The 26,692-nt window shown below is 38.0% G+C and overlaps 1 protein-coding gene across 3 annotated transcripts in view; it reads left to right on the top strand.

The window, feature by feature from the left end:
* LIFR (LIF receptor alpha) overlaps positions 1 to 26,692 on the top strand; it is a 121,297-nt gene that overhangs the window by 55,146 nt on the left and 39,459 nt on the right. For all 3 annotated transcript variants that reach the window (XM_025388641.1, XM_025388643.1, XM_025388642.1), the window contains exons 2-5: positions 12,059 to 12,219; positions 13,867 to 13,981; positions 15,222 to 15,361; positions 18,958 to 19,121. In XM_025388641.1, the coding sequence (XP_025244426.1) occupies positions 12,078 to 12,219; positions 13,867 to 13,981; positions 15,222 to 15,361; positions 18,958 to 19,121 (561 nt within the window). In that variant the 5' untranslated portion in view covers positions 12,059 to 12,077. The remainder of the gene's footprint in view (positions 1 to 12,058; positions 12,220 to 13,866; positions 13,982 to 15,221; positions 15,362 to 18,957; positions 19,122 to 26,692) is intronic.

Raw genomic sequence — 26,692 nt, 5'->3', positions numbered from 1 at the left:
ACTCCCCTTGCCCCCACTGGAACTGGCAGTTAGCTTTCTTTTGGGTGGGGGGGGGGGTCGGGGATTTACTTTTCACAAAGAAACACTGTATGAGCTGCACTGAGTATGTAATGGTGACTGGAGAGCAACCAAACTGTGTTGACATATAGACATTGGGCCACTGGCTACACTTAGGACTTAGCCAACTCATCCTTTCCTGAAGGCCAGCTTCAATAAAATTACAGATGACTGTTTTGAAACTTTTTCACCTTACAAATAGTCAAAGCTGTGAGTGCTGTACTCAGTTCTTTCCGCAAGCTGCATTGCTGGAATCAGAAACTCAAATGCTTACAGGGACAGGGTACATTACATAAATGGCAGAAGTAGGCCTGACCTGCCATTTGTCTTTATGCTTTTGATACAGAGACAATCAGAAATATGTCACTTTCTTTTTAACACTACTGCAAGATAGACAACAGTGATAATCTAGATGGTAAATGGCAACTGAAACTTGTCTCAGTTTTGAGGACCTATAAGGAAAGGTGAGAACTATGAAAAACTCTAGAACACATGTTCTTAGGAAGGAGTGACTGCTCTTACCTGGAGTTGATTGTTGTATTGTGAGATGTGGAATGAGTATTTCCAGAGCTTCTTAATTTTGATTTTTTTAAACACTATTTTGCAATATTGACAGATAATTCAAGGGTTTTAAAATTTTGCTTGTTTTATGTATATGGTTCAAAGTACCCACATGTGGGTACTTCTGTTAAATAGGTAGTAGCTGGCACTTATGGTGAGATGGGATTGCCTAGAGTAAGATTTATATTGAGCAAGAATTTATGATGACTTGGGCAGTAATGAAACCAACAATCATAATTTTTGTTTCATGTTAATAATTTGATATTAGATTATCTACTTATTTTTCAAACAAAAATGAATCCTCCAATTTTAATACCACTGGAGGACGGGATTTTCAACATTATGCATCTGATAAAGTGAGGAGACAAAAAGGTAGTCCTTTTTGGTATTTTTATGGCCATCTTACAATATTGGCCCAGCTTATTAACCATTTTTTTTGTGGTTTTCCCATGTGTTGCTACTAAATAATATCTCCTCCCATCTGTATTTGTTCATTTTCTAGGTGTTATTGTTATCAACATTATCATTTCATTTTGGACCCTGACGTCCATGCTAAATTATTTTATTGGATTTATTTATTAGAATCCTACTATTACACCCTGTATATTTGCTCTTTTGCCCATTTCTCCACATTGTCCAGGGTGGTATCTAGTATCATGAGAAAGATGGTTTTAGAAATCATTGCCATATAATATTATATGTAGTAATGTAAGCATATGCATTACGCTCTGAGAACACGAGATACGTTGTTCCACAGATAAGTTAGATATGATTCGTATATCTTCATCCAACTCATTAACGAAAATACCAAGAGAAGCAGAACTCTTTGATATCTGTCTATATCACTTTTGTTCAGGTTGACATCATCCTATGAATTAGCACTCCGAGTAAGGCTGATTATGTGGTCAAAGCAGCCTCTTCACTCTGTTTACACAGCTTGAATTTCTTTACCTTGCTAATACTCATCTTTCACATATTAGAAAAGATTTTGTTCAAACAGAGATACATTTTGTTGTTTCTGATCCTTGCTTTTCCCAATACAACAGCGTATCAAGTCAAGGTTAAGGATGGGCTGACATGCATGGGTCTGAGGTCTTCTAGGATTCCTTTCTTAATACTGTTGATCTTCTTATCCGGGATCAGTTATCAAGCTCACAGGCCTCTGGTCTGTAGGATTTTATTTCTTAACAAGAATGACCCTTTCTGAAATAGCTTTGCCAAATATCAGTTATTTTAGGTGCTGTTATGTTTTTCATACTCCATTCCACTCTTACATAGAAGATGCTTCACCTGCTTAGAAGATGTTGTAGACCATGGTCTGAAGCCAGAGCTAAAGGGTTTATTTTAGTTGTTGTTTTGAGAAGCATAATCTAAGATGATGCTTAGGATTTCGATATCTGGGGTTAAATAATGTCATAAAGAAAAAAACTTTGAATTATTTTGGAGTGGAGAGCTTCAGATTCTGACCCTAAAGAATGTTAAGAAAACATTCAGGCACATTTTGGTCAACTTCTGTGCATTGAAATCTAGGTCTTAAAACAGTTTATATTTTAAGATTATTTCAGCAGCAAGACAATAAATTTTTAATGCCAATACATTTTGTGACAGGTTAACTGGCTCCCTAAGAACTATATTTGGCTTGCAAATGTATTTTGTTTGGCCCACATAGTGTTTTTGTTTTTTAAATTGGAATTAATTGCCAGCATTTAAAAATAAGGGGATTTCATAATAATACTAATTTTAAAAAAAAAACTCAAAAAGCAACAACCTGGATTTCCTGCTCTTTTGGAAAAACTGGAAGATCTGTGGCTGTACTGGCCATGCATCCCATGTGGTATAATACAGACACAAGGAGCTGGCGAGGGGCTGCCCGCCAGCATGTGTCATGTGAACGGCTCCAGTTATTTCATCTGGCTGGCTCTTGGAGTATGTTTGAGTTTGCACCTGCTGAGTTGAGAGCTTAACCAATTAAAAGTGTACTTAGAGTTGGAGGGAGAACAGTAAGATGGCAGTTATTTTCCATTTGTTCTCTGAACATAGGCTGTCTGATCTTTGTTACAATGTGATTAGTGGAAGTGCTTGGTAGAGCAGGTGGTGTTTCCCCAGCAACAGTATTCACTGGACAGGGTCCAGGTAGAGCCGAATTTCTAGTCACATTGTACATCTACCAGTTTGTTCCTGCAGGTGACAAATAAGGTTTTCTGAAAACAAAACAACCGTAAGTTTCTTATGATACTTAAAGTAGGGAAAGCAGGTGCTGGGTCTTAGTTGTGTAATTTGAGAGCTAAGACCTGAGATGTTAGGTCATTTATCTGCGAGCCCCTACCTGTCACCTATTCAGTGGTAGAATAGGGACTGGAGTCCAGGACTCTGACTCTAGCTTAGTTGCTCATTTTACAGTTTAGTGTAATGGCCTGGAGCTGAGATTTGCAATCAGAGTTGGCTGCAGGTCCTACTCTGCTCCCTACTAGCTATGTGACCTTTCTGTGCCTCAGTTTTCTTACCATAAAAAGAGGGAAATAATACTAATAATACTGACCTTATAGGATTGATACAAAAATTAAATCCAATTTTGCGTTGAAAAAACTTAGAAAAGTGGCTACTCCTTAATAAACAGTATATAAATAATGCCTAATATCTGAAATACATGTATAAATTATATTTTACGTGGTAGAGTTAGCTAAAACCAGCATGTTACCTGGATGAATTATTGTGTAATTAGTCTTTTTCCCCTCCTAGAATTTAGAAAGGCCTTTAGGGATAGTTTTACTCTATGTATTGCCCCCCCCAAAAAACCCCAAAAGCAAAAACAAAAAACAAAAAAACTTCAGTTTGAGCCAGTATTCTTTTTATTAATGAATTTTTGTATAGCAAACAGGTTCATTCAAAAGCATGAAGTTTATCAGCTTACTCTTCAGAATGTAGACAAACAACTGAGTGGCATGAAAATACTTTAAGTCCTCACCGAGGACTCTATTTGAATGGATTTGCTTCAGTCACCAAATAAATCTTGTGTGGTGGATGTAAAGCACTCCTAGATGTACGAATTTTACAAAGATAAGGCTCTGATCTTAGCTTACAGTGCAAAAGAAGAAAGGGGGAGAATGATCTCCGTAATACCTGGTATGATAAGATCAATGCCTAAAGGGGAAATTGATGTCCAGTGGGAGCATAAACAGAGCACTGTGTCTGGTTGGACATAGTGGTCAGCTTGAGAGCCAAGAGGTAAGAGATGCCCCTAGGAAAGGAGTAGAAGAGGTGGAAGAAGATTGCAGAATAGACGTGTGAATTTGAGTGTGGACAGATATCTGAGCTGTTGTTCAATATAGATATATTGAAAGCTTTGCAACTCACTATGGAAGATGGATTGTATGAGGCCCTTGCCAGATGGTTGTAAATTACGTATGCCAGAGGTTGAGGAGGGCCTGAGCCTCCAGAGCAGTAGAAATGGACTTGAGGGAGAGGATGGAGAAAGAGTCAAGGCATGTTTTAGGTAAAAGTGGCAAGTCAGGTGGGAAGTGTGAGGAATAAGGAAGAGTCAGGATTACTCAGAAGACGCTGGTGCCATGGGCTAAGACTGGGGCACAAAAGAGCAGGTTTGGAGGGGGAAGTGAGTTTAATTCAGTACATCTGGAGTTTTTGAGGTCTGAAATATCCAAGTGGATGTGAAGCATCAGAATATTTTGTCATGCCTGAAGGAACCTTACTTGAGTGGATTTGTGTAAGTAAGCAAGAAATTATCTGGTGAATGGTTAGTCTGTAACTGGGAAGAGGCCAATCCTGGGAACACGGATTTGGAAGTAATTAGCATAGGAGTGATGTTATAGCCACAAGCACAGGTAATATTGTTCAGTCAGGAAGTGAAGGATAGAAGCAGCAGTGGGCTAGCTAAGGAGTCCCACCAAGGATGCTAAGTAGGAATAGAATTTTAATAGCATCTCAAGTCAGTGAGGGAAGGAATGGATTACCTAATAAATAGTGTTGGGATAAGTGGTAAACATTTATAGGAAAACTGAAAAGGTGGGTCCTTAAATGTACACTGAAATTAATTTTATATGGCTTGAAGCTTAAAATGTGAAACACCTTAAATGACTTGAAGGCAGTATCAGGACAATTTGCATAGTCCTGGCATGAGAAAAACCTTTATGGTTAGAAACAGCAAAGGACAAAATAGAGAAATCTGATCTAGTCAGAGTCAAACAAAAGACTCACTGGAAAGTAAAAGCGATTGGGAAATCTATTTGCTATGTGTATAACATAGTTAATATGCATATTAATATTTTTTTCTTAGCAATCATTAAGGAAATGATTAATGCCCAATTAGAAAAAGAGGCAAAAGATAAAATAAACAACTTATAAATAAAGCATTGCAAATTACCATAAACATATGAAAGGATATTTTAATTACACAAGAAAATAAATGCCATTTATGGCCCAACAAAATAATTTTTTTTTTTTAAAGACAATCCTTGGTATTAGTGAAAAGTACTGGGAAATGGAGATGTTCCTGTTTCTTTTTAGAGATAAGTTTTCGTCATGTTTTCCTGTATGTTAAAGATTTCTTGGAGGAATGTTCTTCAGGTTGTTTAATAATAGAGTGCTTCATCGTTAAAATGGAAGAAACAAGTTCATTTGTTTGATAGATGTTTATATTTATTGAAGACTGTTACATACCAGTCACTCTTATAGTGTAGTTGAGGTGGGATATGAGTAGTCAGATATTACTCTAAAGTATGATGATAGAGTGAGTCCTGAAAGATGGAAGAATGAGAAGCATAGGAGACATTGCAGGGGGCCCTCCATGGAGGCAGTGGTTTTGGGGGAGGCCTTGAGACCAAAAGGAATGTGGAGTGTTTGGGGAGCTGCTGTGGTGTGGAGAGGAAGGGGTTCATGGCCGTCTCTAAGGGCTGTTCCCGCAGTGTGGAACTGGAACTGGAACTGTGTATTGAAGCAGTGGGGAGCCTTTGGAGGATTTTAAGCATGGAAATGATATATTCAAACTTGTTTTGATGTGCTGAGGTTCATAATGGACCAGCTCTTGAATTAACAGGGAAGTCTACACTGCAATGGAGATTACTAAAATTGACATGGAGGGTCCTGAAAAACAAAAACTTTGGAAGACAGTCTATTTTTAAAAGTTCCTGGGAAATGCCAAGGAATTAAGAAAAAAAAATTGACAAGATTATTCTATTTAAATAATAGACCAAAAAGTTATTTTGGGGAATGAATATCCTGCATTATGTACAGTGATAGATTTGTCTTTATAATGTAGCAAATGTTAAATTTCATTATTATTCTCCTACATACAGACTGCATATTGAAGCATGATACAGTGGAATCTCTAAGCAGCCGAACTATCCTCTAACTCAGGTTCCCAGACTGTCACAGTTCACAGTGCCCGTCGCGTTTTGTTAATGCTTTTCATGATGCTTGTAGTCAAAAGAATTACCTAACAGTTCTCTTTATGAAATAGCTGGGTCCAGACAATTTAATGACTATTTATGATCAAACACTTTAGTAGCAGTTTGAAGAAATAATGTGTATCTACTTAAAAGGAGAAATATAATTGTCCCTCTATCTCTGTGGGGGCACATTCCAAGACCTTCACAGATGTGAAAATCTTTGGATGTCCAAGTCCCTAATATAAAATGGTGTGGTATTTGTAAATAACCTGTGCTTATCCTCTCATATGCTTTAAATCATCTTTCATACAATGTTAATGCTATGTGAGCAGTTATACGGTACTGTTTTTATACTGTTTTTTATTATTGTACTGTTTTATTGGTTTTGTTTTCTGAATATTTTCAATTCAGGGTTGGTTGAATCTGTGGTTGCAGAACCCTGGGATATGGAGGGCCTATGGTAGTATTTTTCTTTCATTCTTAAAAAGCCTTAATTACTGATGAGATGTGTGAACCTATTGAGTACTGCATAGCTTCTCAGATCTTGGAAACCAGCACCCTCATTTCCATTTCTACATTGATTTGTTTGGGTAGTACTTGTGTTTTATCCCAGCAATTACTAGTCCCTCCCTCCCTTCACCAAAGATAAAGATATGACGTCACATAAAAAAAAGTAGCATGACCAAATATTGAAACTGTGGACTACCTTGCACTAACGGTTTTCAGAATGTTGGACAGATGTCGCTTTGTTTCCTTCAAAAACTTAGATATTCTGTGATAGCTTTTCAGTTTCCTTTGGTATCTTGGGATACGTCAGTGCAGTTTGGGAGCCAGAGCTTTAACTTAGGTTCCTCGTGTCAGCAGTACTTGGGTTAGCATGCAGCCTAATGATGAAAGTATACTGTGGGCATATAATCATTTGTGCCTTGGTTTTAATTCAGCCAGCTGGCTTAGAGTTTTTGGTGTCTGCTCTGTGCCAGGTACTGCTTGGACACTGAAGGTTACGTGAACTCAGGGATGTGTTTGCTCTCAGGGATCTGACAGTCTGTGGGGAGAATTACAAGATGGGGAAGTGAAGCGGTAGAGCAGAAGTCAGCAAACTCTTTCTGTAAAGGGCCAGGCAGTAAATATTTTAGGCTTTGTGGACCATTCAGTCTCTATCCCAGCCTCTCAGCTCTAACATTGTCATGGGAAAGTAGACATAGATTGTACTTAAACTAATGGGCATGGCTGTGTTCTAGGAAGATTTACAAAATCAAGAGGCGGGTAAGATTCGGCCTGTGGAACATGAATTGTGCAACCCCGTGACATAAATATAATTAAAGTGTTGTAGAAGCAGCAGAAGATGGCATCTAACATTCTGGGGACTCTCAGAGGTGATGACAAACATACCCCCTGCTAGGAGCATCACCGCTGACTTGAGGAGGGTGCAGATGAAATTAGAAGGGAAAATGGGTGCTGGCCTGAGGAGTGCTGAAGGGTCCAGCAGCTGTGGTACGGCAGCCATTTTAGTGTGGTCCGGACACACGCAGCAGGGGCAGTGTGCAAGGCCTCTTTGTAGGTTCCGACTCCAGTTGTATGGATTGTATATTTTCTCTCTTGTTCTTTTTTGTTTTGTACCTCATTTTGGTCAACCATGTCCTGCAGTAGCTTCCAGAGAATGGGTACATGGAAGGCGATATATCTTTCGACATCTTGCATGTCTTCGTAAAATGTATGTTATCAACTCAACAGCTTGAGTATAGAATTTAAGTGTGAAAATAATTTTCACTTGTATTTTGGAAGGTGTTCTTTTTAGCTTTCATTGCTAAGAAGTCTGGTGTGTTCCTCCTCTTCTCAAGAATATTTATGGGTCACACACCCAGTCTCATGTACACCTGTAACCTGCTCTGGAGGTGGTGCTGTCACCATCCCTGTGTTACAGTGGGGGTTTGTCCACACTCACACAGCAAGTCACAGAGGCCTTGAGTGATTTATTATGATGTTGTTCTTATTCCTGAGCCCTTGTGTATGGCCTCCACTCCCTGGAAACTTGTAACATCTTTGATACAGTTATTTTGATATTCTCAGTGATGCATCTTGCTATCAGTCTTTTCAAATTCCTTGTGCTGGGTTATGTGGGCTCTTTGAGGACTAGATTTTTGCTAGGACTAGATCTATATACTGATCAATTTTGCATACATCTTTGTTACTGCAGCTATCTCCTAGTTAATCTCCTTGAAACATCACTTTGTTGCAGCTTCCCTCTTTCTGAAAAGCTATTCATGCCTTCCTGTGCAGTCTAGTCTTCCCAGATAGAACTTCTTAGTCTGGTCAAGTTTATGTTTTTCATAAGTATTTCTTTCATTTAACTTGAAGAGCCCCTACACTTCACTTCAGTAACACAATGGAGTCTACCTAACTGCAGAGTTTATGATCCTGAAAAGCCTTCTTCACTGGGAGCTAATGCTTGAGGAATTTAAGATCTTGTGGGAGGGAAATGGGATAAGGAAAATCGTTGCTGGTCAAAGTTTTTAAACAATGTTGATGTTTCCTCCTAGGAAACAGTAAAGAAAGGGACACTAGGAAGAATACAAATGAGCAGTGCGGGTACTGTTTACTGCCTGTGTGATTGCCCTTGTTTGGCTCAACTCCCAACATCTCCACTCCTGTGGATCGGTGACCCACTCGTAGGTTAATTTACCTTTACAATAGTTCAGGGTCTTTTCTTTTCTTCTTCACGTGTTCCAGCTTAGCATTTAATTTCTTTTGAGAATTAATGACAAGGGAGTTATCTCATTGTATCTCAAAAAGGTAGATTCTTGAGATAAAAGATGCTTTAGGCAGTCTTAATTCCTTATATCCTGACTGTACAGGTGTTGCCTGAGGCCTCCTTCTGCACCCAAGGCTGGAGGCTTCAGTGCCATCAGGCTTAGGTTCATGCCAGCAGGACATGCTGACTCATTCTCTGTCACATTTCCCCCTCTGTCTCTACCTACCTGTCCCCACCACCGCCACCATATTTATGTATATATAGAGAGGGGTTGGGGGACAGGAACAGAGACAAAATAGGCAACAAAATGTGTTGGGACTACAGTTTCTGGTATTTAGCTTTACTTTTCTCAACTCTTTTCCTAATTTTCTTCAGCAGAAAGGCCCTAAACCTCATGTACATTGGAACCAGAATTCCCAAGGTTGAGAAAAATACAAGTCAAGGTACATGTATGAACACTCATCTTCACAAACAAGGCCTTTAAAAGCTCAGGGTCATGTGTTGACAGGACCGAACTTTGCCATGTGGGGCCCCAGGCTCAGGTTCTGCCTGTGCTTCATGATGGTCTAAGATTGAGGTCAGCATATGTGTAAAGAAATAAAACCAGATATTTTTCTTTCCATTCAACAATCTTATAAATTTATTCTGCGTGATTGCTTTTCTTTAGCAGGAGAGTTTATTGACTTCTTAAATCCTTTAAAATAATTAGTATAGGAGACAAACTGGTCATCCTTGGGCAGGAAGGATACTGCCCATGAGCATGTTTTGTTTGGCCTTTAGAATGTGTACAACTTATGCATTATTTTCTTACATTTACAAACTTTGGTGTTTCATTTAAAATGCCAGATTTCTACCTTGTCTGGAAAAATCAGCATCTTTGGCAAAATGAGGCTGGTGGCTGCCACTTTTATGCTCGGCAGAGGGGCCGCAGTTTGCACCTGCTGTGAAAACATTTGTTCCTTGCTTTGCCCCTGCATATTTGCATTGGCACCCTGTTGCCGCATCCTAATTTTGAAAGTTAGATCCTGAAATTCTATAAAAATTTGTGCTTCTCTAAGGAATAAGGCATTGACAGGGTAAAAAAAGTGAATTCTGACAATATTTCTGTCAGGAGTGCGTAGAGAAAAGCTTCCCAAGCATCCCTTTTTTCTCAAAGTACCTCAGAAGGCTCTGTTCATGTATTGTTCTGGCCCACAGTAAGTCCATTTGAAAGTTTTGCTTGGTAGGGAAGTCTGATGTGTCATAAGCATAATACTGCATTGCCCAAAATTCTCTGTGTAAATGTATCACACCAGGAAGTCTTCTTTATTATCCTGCTTAAGTTAAGCAGGCTTCGGTGACACTGCCCTTAATCCTTCTGTCCCTGGGCACTGCCTTCCTCCTGCTCACTGACCTCAGCAGAGTCTTTGATCCGTGGCTGTTGCTGGCGTAGGCTTTGTGCAAGCTCGCTACTGTCTGCATGCCTGTTCCCTGCCAGCAGGAATGGAATATTACAGCTTCACTTTGGGAAGTCTCTTATGTGGATCCTGAATAGAGCATGGCTGTGTGCTGCAATGGTTGAGGCTGAGGCAGGGAGGGATTAAGTGATTTACCCTCAGCCATACCACTAATTAGTAATGGAGCCAAGATTAGCTTCTAAATCTGGAAGCACCTGGTCCAGAGCTCTTCCTCAGCTGCCTCCCTCCACCCCTTCTTGCCCTTCTTCCTGGCATGGCAGTAGGACCTGTGTCTCTTTTTAGAATAATCGAAACTTGTAGCGAGGGACTGTTTCATTTCAAGATAATGTTTAGCCAGTCAGTGAATATGGTTTATGATTATTTTAGTCAGGGTTTGAGTTTTAGGGTCCTGTTTGGCTCCATTACTCAGTTATTCTTGTACAGTTGTGTAATTCTATAAATTCGGCAACTGGCATTTTAGACATTTTGTGAATACATTTTCATTCTAAGAAGTAAACTCAGTGACTCTGGAATTGACTAGGAAGTTATTCATTCATCCAGAAAATAATAGAACACTTTTGAAATGTGTGCTCACGCCTTGTGCATGTTTTGGTTATAATTAAGCTATTTGGGATTCATTTCCTGGGTTTTTGACAGTACTTAGCAGTAGCCAAGAAGAGAGCTTGCCATCTACTTTCACTAAGAAGAATATTTTTTTGAATTCTCTCAATGGACTCCAGTTGTTTAAGTGTTGGATCTCCTTTTCTTTATCGAGTCTCCATTTCTCATCTCTTTTCCCACATTTTCTTCTACTTTTTTTTTTTTTTTTTTTTTGGTATTTTTTTCTGAAAGATTATGCAATCTTTTTCTTATTTTAATTTTTAATATCAGACAATATATGTTTAACTTCTAAGAGGTATTTTTATTTCCTGTTATTCCTTTTTTATTGCATCCTCTTGTTTTTTTATAGTTATGCCATGTTTACTCTGAGGATACTATTTAGAGTTTTCTTAGGTTCTTTTTTTTCTTTTAAGTTTTCTTGTTTCCTATATCATCCTCATTTTCTCTGGAAATACTTTTTATTTTGCTTTTGGTTATCCTAAATTTCTCTTTAATATTTTAGCCTTTGCTTATATGTTTTGTGATCTTTGGTGCCCTGTGCCAATGTTGTAATATAATGAGGCAATTTTAGGTCTGACACAAGAGTTTTCAGTGTATTGGAAGGACCTTGTTTGCTGGTGGTGTCCCCCTAGGAAGAAAGGATGAAGGGTGGATGGGAATTTCATTACTGTGGGAGATCCCTAAATGTCCAGTGTGCAACATCTCCATACTGTTACCCTAGTTTTTTCTCTTTAAATTATTAAATTTATATGAAATAGAAACTTTCCATCACCATGTAAATGGGAAACAAAACTAATATTACTTGTCGTAAATGACTAAACACAAGTTAACATACTAATAAAATACATAAAAATATCAATCCCCAGGTATCACTTAAAATTGTCAAAACTTCAGCCTCATGCACTGCTTTTCTGCATTTTAGTAGTGTTGGAGTAGAGTTGATAGCCATGTGCTTATAATTTTGTTGTAATTTTATAATTGTAGTTATAATTTTGAACTTGAAGCCCATCATTTGAAAATTGGCCTTCTAGTAGATACCTAAAGCAACAGCTGTGTCCAATTATTGATGTCTCCACAAGCCAAGGAAACTTGAGTTTAAGTAGCCCCAAAGTCTCTAAATGCACAATGTTTCAGAATCTGTCAGAATCTATTTGAGTGTTTGTGTACACAGTATAAGGTGAGCCTTCAGAACAATCTGAACACCATCTGAAACTCTTCTCCTAACCTAGGACTGATTGCATTGCACAGATGATGGATATTTACGTGTGTTTGAAACGAGCATCCTGGATGGTGGACAATAAAAGAATGAGGACTGCTTCAAATTTCCAGTGGCTCTTATCAACATTTATTCTTCTATATCTAATGAATCAAGTAAATAGCCAGAAAAAGGGTAAGTGCATCAGCCTTCCAGAGAATGAACAGATTGCAGTTTTATTTCCATGATGAAGTAATTTTGTTGCTTTATTGACCCCTTTAGGATTTTGTTGGTTAAAATTCGTTTTTTTGTCATCTTTTTTCTATGTACTTTTAGTTCTTTTAAAAAGATCCTTAATGATAGACCAAAATATTATTTTACCATAAAAATATAAGATATAATTTATATTCAATAAAATTTGCCTTTTTAAGATTCAGTTCTGTGAGTTTTGACAATGAATATAGTTATGTAACCAGCAGCACAATCAAGATAGGGAACAGCCCCGGCACTGCAAAAGCTTCCTGGCTCCTCTGTAGTCAACCCTCCCGGGCCCTCCCCTGCCAGCGCTGCCTTGTCTCCATAGACACTGTTTTCTGTCTCTATAATGTTACCTTTTTAGAATGTCATATCAATGAAATCCAAATACTTTTAAATGTATTATGTTACATCTTGAATATATTAAGAATGTTTATGTAGATATTTTATAGCTTATTTCTATAAAGAAATTATCATCCTCCTGCCCCTTGGTTTAGTTTTTATATTATTTCCATATTTAAACAGATCTCTTTTCCCCAAGGTCCTTCATTAGATTACTTTATTATTATGATTATTGCTGCTTTATAATGTGAGTACTTTTAATGTAATATTCGTTTTTCTGTCTTATATAAACAGCTTTATGATTGATTCCTACAGTGAAGATCATACCAACCATGTACAAAAACAAAAACAAAAACATTTTTCATAAACATTTATAGAATCTGAGATGGACTGCCTTTTTTATTCTGTAATTGCCTTTTCCCCTTCTTTCCCTCCTTTCTTCCCTCTTTCCCTCTCTCTTATACCCCCCTTCTTTTTACTCATTTTTTTTCGGGGTGACTTTTTTCATTGCATAGTGCTTACATATTCCATGATGCAATGTTATTTTATAGATGTAAGTACTAGTAGGATTGTAATCTTTTGAATTGTTGCTTTTCAATTGTTTAGGCCCACACCAAAAACACATTTCTCAAATGAAGTCATGAGTTTATTACTGTTTAAATTTAATATACTTCATAATAACCTAAAGATTAGTTATGGGAGTTCTACCAAGGGGGCAGTCTGGTAGCAAGCAGTGAAGTGGTGGTGGCTAGGAGTTTCAAAGTTTTGTTTAAAGACTTGGAAGGCACATCGTTTTTACTTAAGACTTATTTGTTTTTGTTTTTTGTCTTTGTTTTTTCCTCAAGTGGGGCTATTGAAGATTCAAGAGGTGCTAGAATCTAGCCTCACGCCCTCTCTTGGTCCCATTATTGAATCTACATGACTAGCCACTCACTCCCTTGATTTGTCTTAGTTGCTTGAAAGTGGAATTTTTGATAGCAGCCTAACCCCAAAATGGTCTAGTAGCTGGCCCACTTTCATCAGTTTACCCTTTAGTTTTTTTTTTAATCAAAGCTGCAAAAAGAAATAGAAAACCAGTCCACTCCCATGACTGCAGGATCATCTTTTTGAAAAAACATGGGCTCTCTACAGACACACATGCTTGTACTTACAACTGAAAATGCTTGACCTTTTAGAGTGCAGTTGACTTACTCAGCATATTCTCTGTGTGTTTGTGTGTGTGTATGTGTGTTTCTCCTTCTCCAGGAGCTCCTCATGATTTGAAGTGTGTAACTAACAATTTGCAAGTGTGGGACTGTTATTGGAAAGCACCCTCTGGAACAGGCCGTGGTACTGATTATGAAGTTTGCATTGAAAACAGGTAATTTTAATTCACAATGAGCTAGGTTGAATTGCAGAAATGACCCTCAGTTCTTACTTTCTTGTTGCTTGTGAAACTAGAGGGTTATTTCCTGCTTGTGTTCTGTGTCCAGCAGAGTCTGCCATGACTTCTGCCTCATTTTTCTCCTGTAGGGCACCAGGTGTTATGAGGTGTGATAGCAAGGTGAGAAGAGGGGACAGAGTCTGCACTGGCTTTCAGAGCCTCCTTCTTGATCTGGTAGATAAGACTGTCACTCAGATTTTTCCCACCAAATAAAGCCACATGGCTATACCTTGCTTCAGAGAGGCAGGGAAGGATGGTCTTAGTGTGAGTCCAGAAAGGGGACCCTGAAAAGTTTACTGAAGAGCACACATGCCCACCACAGGCCAAACAGAGAGGAAGTTAGTTCTGGTCGCCTGCTCCCCTGGTCACAATAAACAAATAGTAGCAATGCTGTGGGTTTTGTTCAAGGGAGTGTACACTAGGAGTATGAAAGTCCAGAAAGGCTGTCAGAGGAGGTATAATTCTGGAGTAGGCACACTTAGTTTTCTCAGCAGAAAAGCAATAGGAGGACATTCCACCTTGAAAGAATTTTGCGTACAATGGCTTAAATGTATGAGATGGCATGATTTGGAGAATTCAGGTGTTCATTGCTGATGCCTAAAGAAGCCTTGCCATGTGAGAGGTTTAGAAGGAGATGAGCTGGACCCATTCACGTCCAGAGTCCTAAGCACCCAGAGATACCAGGGGAACTGGAAGTATTTTAGAAACAGAACTGAAGAGGAAGTTCTGTTAAGAATAAACCGTGAGCCAAGGCAGAGGAGCAGGGGAGTTGCCAGTTTCATTTCCTTCATCAGCATCCATTGAACATCATCCTAGCATGAGGAGCGCTGTGATGTGCTGGTCCCCCAGTGAAGGGGTGGAGCGTGAGCAGTGGAAGTCAGCCTACAAAGGGAAGGTTGAGGTGGGATTTTGAAAGGCATGCAAAAACTCCAGCTATATGGAGTCCTCTGTGCTTACTCTACTTTTTGGTACAATGTGGTTGTTTTTCCTACCCCTGCATTGGTAAAATTACTACCAATCTGTTTTTTCAGTCTTAAAATGCAGTACAACCTATCATGTTTTTGCAACAAAAAGGGCATAAAGTTTTTTCCTTTGTATTTTGTGTTAACCAAATTTTTATGAAAATTATACTATTAATTTTATTTGCTAATTAAAATTCAATTTCTTCTTATTACAGGTCCCATTCTTGTTATCAACTAGAGAAAACAAATATTAAAATTCCAGCTCTTTCACATGGTGATTATGAAATAACAATAAATTCTCTACATGATTTTGGAAGTTCTACAAGTAAATTCACACTAAATGAACAAAACGTTTGTAAGTATTTGCAAACAAACTCGATTTTAAAGTAACTCAAGTGTCATTTGTTAGTATTGTGGTGCTTTCTAGTTCTTTGAATTTCATGTGTTATGCTGATACTTTTAATTCACTCAGCAACCTTCCTATGAATTGTAAATGGTAGCCAAGATCAGAAGGAAGCAAACTTTCTTCTGGCCAATCAAAATATCCCAGAATTCAAGCTCCTTCCCTCAGTTCCATACTCTTTCCTTAGCCCCCTTGACTCCTGCGTACCTTCCAGAATTTCTCAAATGCCCCTCGCTCTAGGGCATAGTCTTGTCTGGGAAGCTACTGAAAAATGACAGTATTAGAATCAGAAAGGCAAATCAAGACAGACTCTAGGAGACTCAGTCGATTAATAGTTCCTTGTATTTTACATATCATGTAATGTATTGGTAGCATTATAAATAATAATGGTCCTGATTGTGATTAGAATGACAGTATTGGGGTAAGAAAATTGAAAAGCAAGTTAGGTGAGTGTAAGGAAGAGAGGAGATGGATACATCAGCAAATCTTTGAGCACCTACTGTGTGCAAGAGAAGCTCTGCCATGCATGTATAGCTGTCCTTTAGAGAATCTGGGTCTCTTGACAATTTGCTACTAAATAAAAGTATGAAAATTGAGTGTCTGTGGATCTAAAGATGCTTTTGAAATTACATAAAGCAAACAAGATTTTGTGTATATATACACACACACAGAGAGTAAAGTTTGTACTTCCCTTGTGTAAGCATGAAAAATTCTTAAGATTTTTAATGTCTGCATTTCTTAAAATCACCTGAAAATTTGGGTCATTCTGAAGCAGAATAAATAACGTGGGTCCTGTAAAAAAGCTGGGAAAACTCTTACCTCCTGATGTCCTAAGGAAGCAAGAGCGTGTAGTTTATGGGTAAAGCTGAATTAGCATTAGAAGAAAATAAGAAAGACTTTCATTAAATTTCTTCCCTGAGTTTCTAGAAAGCAAGTTAGCATTGTCCTCACATGTCTGTTTAGCACAAAATGAAGATGGTAGTTCATGGGAGCTTAGGGGAAACTTCCCTATATGCTATAAAGAAAAGAAAGGGAACAGTGGCTGTTTAAAATCCTTGTATTTGTAATTATGGTCATTACTGTCTTTAGCTTGAAATGTTGGATATGACTTGTGTTTTTAAGAGTAGCCCACTGCTATTTAAATAAAATGTAAATTATGTGGACTTTTCAGGGAGAGAACCATTTTAAAGATGAGCATTGTCTTAGTACAATACTCCCATGTTTCATAAATTGTAAGTTACTACATCATGTGACATACTGAATCATTTGAAAGAAGAGCCGTGTTCTTGGAAGCCTCTTGCTCTTTTCTGGTCACACTGGCACCCTGAACTTTCCCTGTCCTGGTGCTAAATTAACTTCTTACCTCTCGTTTGTCTGCGTTTTTCCTTTTTCACAAGCAGCTGCCCACTTATAATCTCTTTATGAAGCATCCTCCACTGTCCTTATACAGCTGTATAACTGGTGTAACTGTTGACTTTGCTCTGTAGTTTAGACTGTAAATCCACATGTTCTGTGTCGTGTACAGCCCTAAACACTTTACATAAATCCAGTATCAAACACTGTATAGGGCAAATTTTAGTTAAATGTATTTTTAAGAACTATTTTTAAGTTCCGAGATCAATGTGTATTCGTTTGTTCTGCCCTTTTTGTTGTTTAGCATATTCAACTACTCTAGCCCTGCGCTCTCCTGCAGTTTTGGGCTTACCATGACTAGATGTAATTGGTCCTTGAGCTTCTAGGATAGAAATGAGGCAAGAAAGGATGAGTCTATGAATTTCTTCTAACTCATCTTTACTTTACTGTTATTTAAGGAAGGAACATGGAAGAAAGTCCAAGTCTCTCTGATTCTCAAACCAGAAAGCCTACATTTTATAGAATGGAACGTGCTCATACCTTCTTTGTTTTCCATTGGTTCAAAATTTTCCATGATTTATCTGTCATTAGGGAGATGTAATGATTTTCAAGGATACATTATTCTTCATGCTACCTTTTTTAGTGTCCTGGATTCTCCCTAGGAGATGCCCAAACCTTCAAGCATGGATTTTTTTTTTCTTTACCTTTTGTAATGCAGCTTCAGAGCCCACTGTTCTCCTAAACTTCTTTCTCAGATATTAACAGTAGCCTTGCCAATGGTTTTTCCACAGTCGTCTTCTATAAACTGTTCTTTTTGGCCCAGATAACAACTATTTGTTTTTATTTTGATGATCCTGGATTTTCTCTGGTTTCCTTCTGCTTCTAGGATTCCCTCTCTGGATTCATGTTGGTGTTTTTCGTTCCTCGAAGGTGTAATTGTCTATCCGCAGCCCCTAAAAGGAGCTTTGGCTGGTTTATATCTGTGTGTTCATGCTCTTTTCTTCCACTACACTCAGTGAGTTCCTTTTAAGTCTACATCCACGGTTCTGACTCCGTGATGTCTTCTTCCCCTGACACTTACTCATCCACAGCCAGGCTTCTGTGTCTCTTCACAGTGACTCCCAATTCCTTTTGCTCCTCTTGCTGCTTTCTGAGCTAGAAACTTGAGAGAATATTGGTTGTTTCCCTTTTGCATTAGAACCAACCCTTTTTTTCTTTAATCTAGTCAGTTCTTTGAAATGTCCATGACATCTTTTCCTTAGATGGCATCTTAGTTTATATCCTTGTTACTCTAGCCAGGATTGCTCCAGTGGTCTCCTAATTGGTCACCTTATCACCTGTCTCAATCCCCCTCAGTCTGTGTTGCATACCACTGATAAAGGAGCCTTTCTGACATACTTCTTACATCCTGCTACTTCTTACATCTTACAACCTGCTACTTCCGCAAGTAACCATTGACTTCTTAATTCAATGCCTTAGTCACTGAGACAATCCTGCTACTATTTAATGGTATCTAAAATCAGTAATGCCCATAGCATTTCTCAAGTGGTTGACATCCCCCAGCGTGAGGGACTCTGACACCAGGAGATGCCTGAGACAGCTGCAGAGAAAACAGAGAGAAGCCTTTACCAAAACAAACTTTCTATATTTTGTCATTTTCTTAGGGTAGCCTACAGCCATACAGTGGAAGCTTGTTTTCTTCTCTCTGATGTTGCCTACCTGTAGGTTCCTGACTAAATGACACTATTGTACTATAGAAACCTAGTTGCTGTTTGTATTAGAAAATGTGCTGTGGATTTGAAACAGCCAGCTAATAAATAATTTCCTTAAATTTGGCTGATTAAGTATTGGGAGCTACCTCTACAAATAAATAATATATTTGTTCCCCTTTTTCAGAAATTTGAGAGAATATTGGTTGTTTCCCTTTATCATTAGAACCAACCCTTCATTTCTTTGATCCAGTCCTTTCTTTGAAATGTCCATGACATTTTATCTTTTCCTTATATGGCATCTCAGTCCATGTCCTTTTTACTGCAGCCAGGATTACTAGGTTCTAGAGTTTCCTTTTAAATCTTGAGTGTTGATTTTTTGATCAAGAAGAAATAGAGTTTATAAGTAGTTGATTAGCAGAGTTACAGTATGAGAAATCATTACTTATTTTACTAAGTTTTCTCTTTTGTTTCCTTTTTTTAAAGCCTTAATTCCAGATACTCCAGAGATCTTGAATTTGTCTGCTGATTTCTCAACCTCTACATTATACCTAAAGTGGAATGACAGGGGTTCAGTTTTTCCACACCACTCAAATGTTATCTGGGAAATTAAAATTCTACGTAAAGAGAGTATGGAGCTCGTAAAATTAGTAAGTTTGAACATAGATTTTCTTCCTATGACATTAAAGAAACTGAATACTTTTTTTTTCAGGAAGTCTTAAGGTGGTATCAGTGAACTTTTGGATTATTTAGGAAGTAAATCAAATACCTTTCAGGGTTCATTGAAAACATCATGCATCATTTAAAAATCACTTGTTAATTATTAAAAGATGTGTAACCGTTATAGCTAGCTTAGGAAATTAGGGGAGCAATAAGCCGTGATTCTACCATCTGAACATAGTAAGTACTGTTTTTGTGTATTCCTGTCTGGACTGGTTTATATGCATGTTTTTATATAAATGAAAGTATACATTTAATTTAGTGTATTATTTTACCTTTGTCTAATGTTTTGAAGCATATTTAGCCAGAGTTTAGCCATAGAGCATTTTTTTATAAATCTATAAGCTCGAATTTATCAGTACATGCTTTTTCTCTCTCTCGTTTTTTCAATCCTGTTTATGAATGACCTCTAAGGAGTCATGAACAACAGGTATGAAAAATTTGACAGCTGTTACATGGAAATGCTCCCTTTCAGCCTTTTACTCTTTTTCTTGATAGATTTGGAGTTTGCTTAGTTACAGGTTTAAGAATTAGAAGACCATCTTGTGATTTTACAATTTGTTCAAGTTGCTCAAGTACATAGATTAGTAAAGATAATAAGAAAATATTATTCTATATTTCATACTTTCTTATTGTTTCTCTTTGACAACCCATGTATTTCATTCCTAAAATAACATTAGTCAGCTAGCACCTAGCCTATATGGGACAATAACCTGTTGCTTCTAGGCCACATACAAACCTGTATGGTGTGTTACTGTACTGAATAATGGAGGCAATTGTAATGATGGTAAGTATTTCTGTATCTGAATATATAAAAGGTATGTTAAAATATGGTATAGAAGACTTTAAATGGAGGAGGGGCTTCAAGATGGCTGACTAGAGGCATCTCGTACTCACCTTCTCTACAACAAAGAAGCAAGATAGGGAGTAGTAGATAGTCACACTTCAAATAGATCATCCTAGAGAGAGCATCGGGATTCAAGAGAAGTGACAGGAAGCACCTAAAGCAGGGAAGGGAGAGGAAAGTGAGGCAGCCAGCAGAACACCAGCAGTGGCCCCACTGCTAAAGTGTATTCCATGTGCCCGGAGTCCCCTGCCTGCGGCTGCTGAAGCACAAGTGGGGCATGATGTGCCGCTGCTAAGGCTGAAGTATGAGAGAAGCGCAGACTGCAGCTGCTGAGACTAGAATGCAACGGAGTAAAGAGACAGTCTGTTGAATGGGAGAAAACATGTCCAAACTATTTGTCCAACAAAGGACTAATATCAAGAATCTACCGTAAACTAAAACAACTCAACAATTAAAAAATTAATACTCCCATTGTAATGTGGGCAAAGGACATGAATAGACATTTCTCAAAAGAAGACATATGGACAACAGGTACATGAAAAAATGCAGCCACATCACTACTTACCAGGGAAATACAAATTAAAACCACAGTCAAATTAACTCACTTCTGTTAGAATGGCTTTTATTAAAAAGACAAAAAAACTTATAGGTTGGTGAGGATGTGGAACATGGGAAGCTCTTACACAATGTGATTGGCAATGTAAATTAGTACAACTACTATGGAAATCGGTATGGAGATACCTCAAAAAACTAAAAAAAGAACTCTTATAGGATCCAGCAGTCCCACTTCTGGGTATCTGTTCAAAGGAAAAGAAATCAGTATATTAAAGGGTTACCTGAATTCATGTGTTTATCATGGCACTATTCACAATAGAAAATACATGGAATCAACCTAAGTGTCCCTCAGTAGATGAGTGGATAAAGAAAATGTGATATATATACACAATGGAATTCTGTTTGGCCATAAAAAAAGAATGAAATCATGTCATCTTCAGCAACCAGGATGGAACTGGAGGCCACTATGCTAAGTGAAATAAGCCAGGCACAGAAAGATAAATATAATATGTTTTTACTCACTCATGGAGACTAAAAAAGCTGATCTCATGGAGGTAGAGATATTATTAATAATAGAATGATAAATACTAGAGGCTGAGAAGGGTGTGTTGGTGGGACAGGGGCAGGAAGAGAGATTGGTGAATGGGTACAAATATACAGTTAGATAGAAGATATAAGTTCTAATGGTAGATAGCCAAGTAGGGTAACTGTAGTTAGCATCCATGTATTATATATTTCAAAGTAGCTAGAAGACTTGAAATGTTCCCAACACATAGAAATGATGATACTCATAAGATAATGGATACCCCAAATACCCTGACTTGATCATTACACATTCTGTACATGTAATCAATACTCACATGTATCCCATAAATACTATGTATCAATAAAATGTTTAAAGAGATAAAAAATGGTACACCTGTATAAGGCACTTACCGTGAATGGAGCTTGCAGGACTGAGTTTCTCTGGGTGAGTCAGTGAGTGAATGTGAGGGCCTAGGACATGACTCTTCACCGCTGTAGTCTTTATAAACACAGTACAATTAGACCACACTAAATTTATAAAACTTTTTTTCTTTTTTTGGTAATAAATTAACCTTAGCTTACTGTAACTTTTCTACTTTAGAACTTTTAATTTTTAAAAACGTTTTGACTCTTTTGTATTAACACTTAGCTTGAAACAAATACATTGTACAGCTGTACAAAAATATTTTTATATCCTTACTCTATAAGCTTGTTTGTATTTTTAAAAATTATTTTTCTTTAACTTCGTAAGCTATTTTGTTAAAGACAAAAACACACACATTAGCCTAGGCCGACACAGGGCCAGGATCGTCAGTGTAACAGTCTTCCACCTCCACATCTTGTCCCACTGGAAGGTCTTTGGGGCAGTAACATGTGTGGAGCTCTCATCTCCTCTGGTAACAAGGCCTTCTTCTGGAATCCCTCCTGAAAGACCTGCCTGAGGCTGTTTTACAGTTAACTTTTAAAAACGTGTAGGAGTACCCTCTAAAATAATGACAAAGTGTAGTACACTGTATACATAAACCAGTAACATAGTCATTTATTATCATTATCAAGTATTATGTACAGAGTACAATTACATGTGTTATACTCTTATACCAGCAGCACAGTAGGTTTGTTTATACCAGCATCGCTACAGACACATGAGTAATATGTTGCACTATGCCATTATGTTAGCTATGATGTCACTTGGTAATAGGAATTTTTCAGCTCCATTATAATCTTAAAGGACCACCATGGTATATGTGGGCCCACATTGACTGAAATATTGTTATATAGCACATTACTGTATACCTTGATTCTTTTTATCCTCACAACAGTCCCAGGAGGGTGATACTATTATTATTCCCATTTTACAGATGGTAACAGAGTCACAGGAAGACTTTGGTGGAGTCAGGATTCCAACCCAGGCAGCTTGGTTTCCGAGTCTTCTCTTAACTGCTACAATTTATATTTTATAAGAAATATATATATTTTTTAAATTTAAAATGTCGTCCTCTTCCTTCTCACATATCCTACTTGAACCTACATTTCAAGACCCAGGTCAAATCCTACCCCTTATTTTATTTTATTTTATTTTATTTGTTTTGTTTTGTTTTGTTTTGTTTTTAGAGATAGGGTTCTGCTCTGTCACCTCGGCTGGAGTACAGTGGCATTATCATATAGCTGACTGCAGCCTCAAACTCCTAGGCTCAAGGGATACTCTTGCCTCAGTGTCCTGAGTAGCTGGGGCTACAGATGCATGCAGCTGTGCCCAACTTTCTTTTTTTTTTTTTTTTCTATTTTTTATAGAGATGGGGTCTCACTTTTTTGCCCAGACTGCCTACTCCTTATTTTAAAACCCATCCTTTTTTTATTTTTCGAGTCAGAGTCTCGCTCTGTTGCCCATGCTGGAACGCAGTGGCACAATCTCGGCTCACTGCAACCTCCACATCCCGGGTTCAAGCAATTCTCTTGCCTCAGCCTCCCCAGTAGCTAGGACTACAGGCACGAGCCACCACACCAAGCTAATTTTTTGTATTTTTAGTAGAGACGGGGTTTCACCGTGTTAGCCAGGATAGTCTCCATCTCCTGACCTCATGATCCACCCGCCTCAGCTTCCCAAAGTGCTGGGATTACAGGCATGAGCCACTACGCCCGGCCTTAAAGCCCATCTTAATTCAGCCTACAAACTTTCACTTTTCTTGATTCTCATGGCAAGTCTTGTCTGTTAATCTAATTTGCAACTAACTTTGATACAGCTCTACCAGTGCTGTCTTAAAGCTATTATTTATTTAAATTACATTGCTTAACTTGTCATTATGGCCTAACATTTTGCACTCTGGGTTACCACTTATGGGCTTAGGATAACTCCTCAAACCTCATTTTTATCATTGGTACAGTGGCAATATTTGCTCTAGGGTCTGCAAAGTAAATAGTATATCTGTAAAGCTGCTAAACAAATATTGTTTGTCACTATTCCCTTTAGGGATGAGTCTTTTTTATTTATTTATTTTTTTAATTTTGTAATTTTTTTATTACACTTTAAATTCTGGGATACATGTGCAAAACTGGAGGTTTGTTACATAGGTATATATGTGCCATGGTGGTTTGCTGCACCCATCAGTGCATCATGTACATTGGGTATTTCTCCTAATGCTATCTTTCCCCTAGCCCCCCAATCCCTGACAGGCCCCAATGTGTGATGTCCCCCTCCCTGTGTCCATGTGTTCTCCTTGTTCAGCTCCCACTTATAAGCGAGAACATGCTGTGTTTGGTTTTCTGTTCCTGTGTGAGTTTGCCGAGAATGATGGCTTCCAGCTTCATTCACGTCCCTGCAAAGGACATGAACTCATCCTTTTTTATGGCTGCTTAGTATTCCATGATGTGTATGTGCCACATTTTCTTTATCCGGTCTCTCATTGATGGGCATTTGGGTGGGTTCTAAGTCTTTGCTATTGTGAATAGTGCTGCAATAAACATATGTGTGCACGTGTCTTTATAGTAGAATGATCTATAATCCTTTGGGTATATAGCCAGTAATGGGATTGCTGGGTCAAATGGTATTTCTGCTTCTAGATCCTTGAGGAATCATCACACTGTCCTCCACAATGGTTGAACTAATTTACCCTCACACCGACAGTGTAAAAGCATTCTTATTTCTCCATATCCTCTCCAGCATCTGTTGTTTCCAGACTTTTTAATGATCGCCATTCTAACTGGCATGAGATGGTATCTCATTGTGGTTTTGATTTGCATTTCTCTAATGACAAGTGATGATGAGCTTTTTGTTATTGGCCACATAAATGTCTTCTTTTGAGAACTGTCTGTTCATATCCTTTGCCCACTTTTTGATGGGGTTGTTTGATTTTTTTCTTGTAAATTTGTTTAAGTTCCTTGTAGATTCTGGATATTAGCCCTTTGTCAGATGGATAGGGACAAGGCTTTTTTATTTTTAAGGTAACTTGAGGAGGAACTAACTAGAGAATACTAGAATTAAAGAGGGACACTCTGAAATGTGAGTGAAATCAGACTTAAATGAAGGGACTGTTATGCTAAAACCATATAGCTCATTCTACAACATGCGTAAGTCAGCCAATGACAAGACAGTAATTCCCTACTTTTGGGAAAAAATTTGTTTGGGAAAATAATAGCAAGAAGCAATGAGAAAGAACACATTTCTTTAGAACTGTAAAGGGAAAATGCCCCAGGACATTTTTATTAATAGTATGTTATTAATGTTAGTATTTAAGACAAAATTGCTTGTGATCATTTTATGATGTTTTAATTCTATTATTTTGTAATAAGGCTATTATTTTAAAATTTAAAAATCAAGAATGCTTTGTATTCATGTTTGATTTGTGAGGCGCTTGTCTGTGCATGGTCTCTGTGTCCAGCAGTGGGAGCTGTGTGCTGCGCACACCGGGAAGAGCTCACTAGGCACTGCTGCCCCCACACAAATACTCCTCCTTGACTTTCCCTGGAAACAACCTGTTTCAACTCTTTTAACTGATCCCTTTCATTATTTATCTTCATTTCTCCAAGTAGCATGCTTATGTTGCTATTTCTTGATAGCAGCCCCCCTCCCTTTTCTCCTCTAACCCCACCGCCTTATCTCTTTCTGCTCCTCCCTCTGACTCCTTCTCCCTGCAGCCTGCCATTTTCCTATCTTTTTCCAGTGGAATCTATGATAATTTTTGGTAGAACAGTATTCATCATTTGTATTATGGCCTATAAAAAATATCCACATTTTTTTGTCCACTCCTTATATTATCTTGTTTTTTTGTTTATTTCTCTGCTTCATCACTTTAATCCTAAATTCTTTGCAGGCAGTGTAGATCTCCTTGCAATTTTCAAATATACGAAGTACTTTATCAGTTTTATCTTTGCAAATAAATCTCTCTGAGGGCCTTCTGACTGGCTTCCCAACCTTATTCACAGAAGGTTTCATACAGACACTGATAATATTTGTATAGCACAGAGTGTGGTAAAATAGCCGAGACCGCTTGTGGCCAGAGGCATCACAGAGGCTCCAGTAGCCTCAACCCCTGCCGATCAGTTCTAGGTTTGAATGGATTAATACCTAGATATATTTATAGCTCACTCAAGATAGACCTCAGTGTCTTTCAACACATTCCTTAGGAAGCTGTGGTCCAAGGGGTCTCCATCATCTAGGGTATTTCCTACAAGTTTGTCTTAAGATGGATCTTCTTTTTGCTAAATCTCCAGTTTTTCTCTTATTTCCTCATTTTTGTGGAAGCATATGCACTTGTCCCTTGATATCTTTTGGGGGATTGCTTCCAGACCTCCCTTAGATACCAGAATTCAAAGATGCTCAAGTTCCTGATGTAAAATGGTGTAGTGTTTGCATATAATCTACGGGCATCCTCTTGTATATTTTAAACCCTCTTTAGATTATTTGTAATACCTAATACAATGTAAACGTTGTGTAAGTAGTTGTTATACTATATTGTTTAAGGAATAAGGACAAGAAATGTCTGCGCATGTTTAGCACAGATGCGAATTTTTTTCCAAGTATTTTTGATCCACAGTTGGTTGACCCCACAGATGGGAGCGATGAATAGAGGGGAGCCAACTGTATTCCAGTAGTTACTTGCTATTGTAGATATTCTCTGCTGTCTGTAACAGCTCACTTGCAAATATAATTTATTCTTTTAATTATTTAAAAAATTTAAAAGCTTGTCAATTACTAATACTGAGAAGTTGCAGAGGAACTGGAACTTTCATATCATACATTACTGGGCGGAGTGTAAAATGCTTACCAAATGAATACATGGAGATACCACATTTATGAAAATGTCTGTTCTGCACTCGTGCATGATTACTAGTTTAACTGGGTAAAAATTATAGGTTGGGAAATTTTGTCAAGATTTTGAAGGTATGATTCCATTGTTTCTTAGTGTGGATCTATCTTTATCTGTTGTGCTGGACACTCATTGGACTCCTGTCAGTCTAAAAACGCATGTGTGTCAGCTTGGGAATTTCTTGTTTTATTTCTTTGATTGGTCCTTCTCTCTTCTCCTTTTTTTTTTTTTAAGAACTTCTGTTCTTCGTGAACCTTCCACAACAATCCTC

Source organism: Theropithecus gelada, chromosome 6, assembly GCF_003255815.1.
Source record: "Theropithecus gelada isolate Dixy chromosome 6, Tgel_1.0, whole genome shotgun sequence".
In the NCBI taxonomy this organism is placed as follows: domain Eukaryota; kingdom Metazoa; phylum Chordata; class Mammalia; order Primates; family Cercopithecidae; genus Theropithecus; species Theropithecus gelada.
The sequence above is the reverse complement of the archived record's forward strand: the minus strand, read 5'-3'. Positions and strand labels throughout refer to the sequence as shown.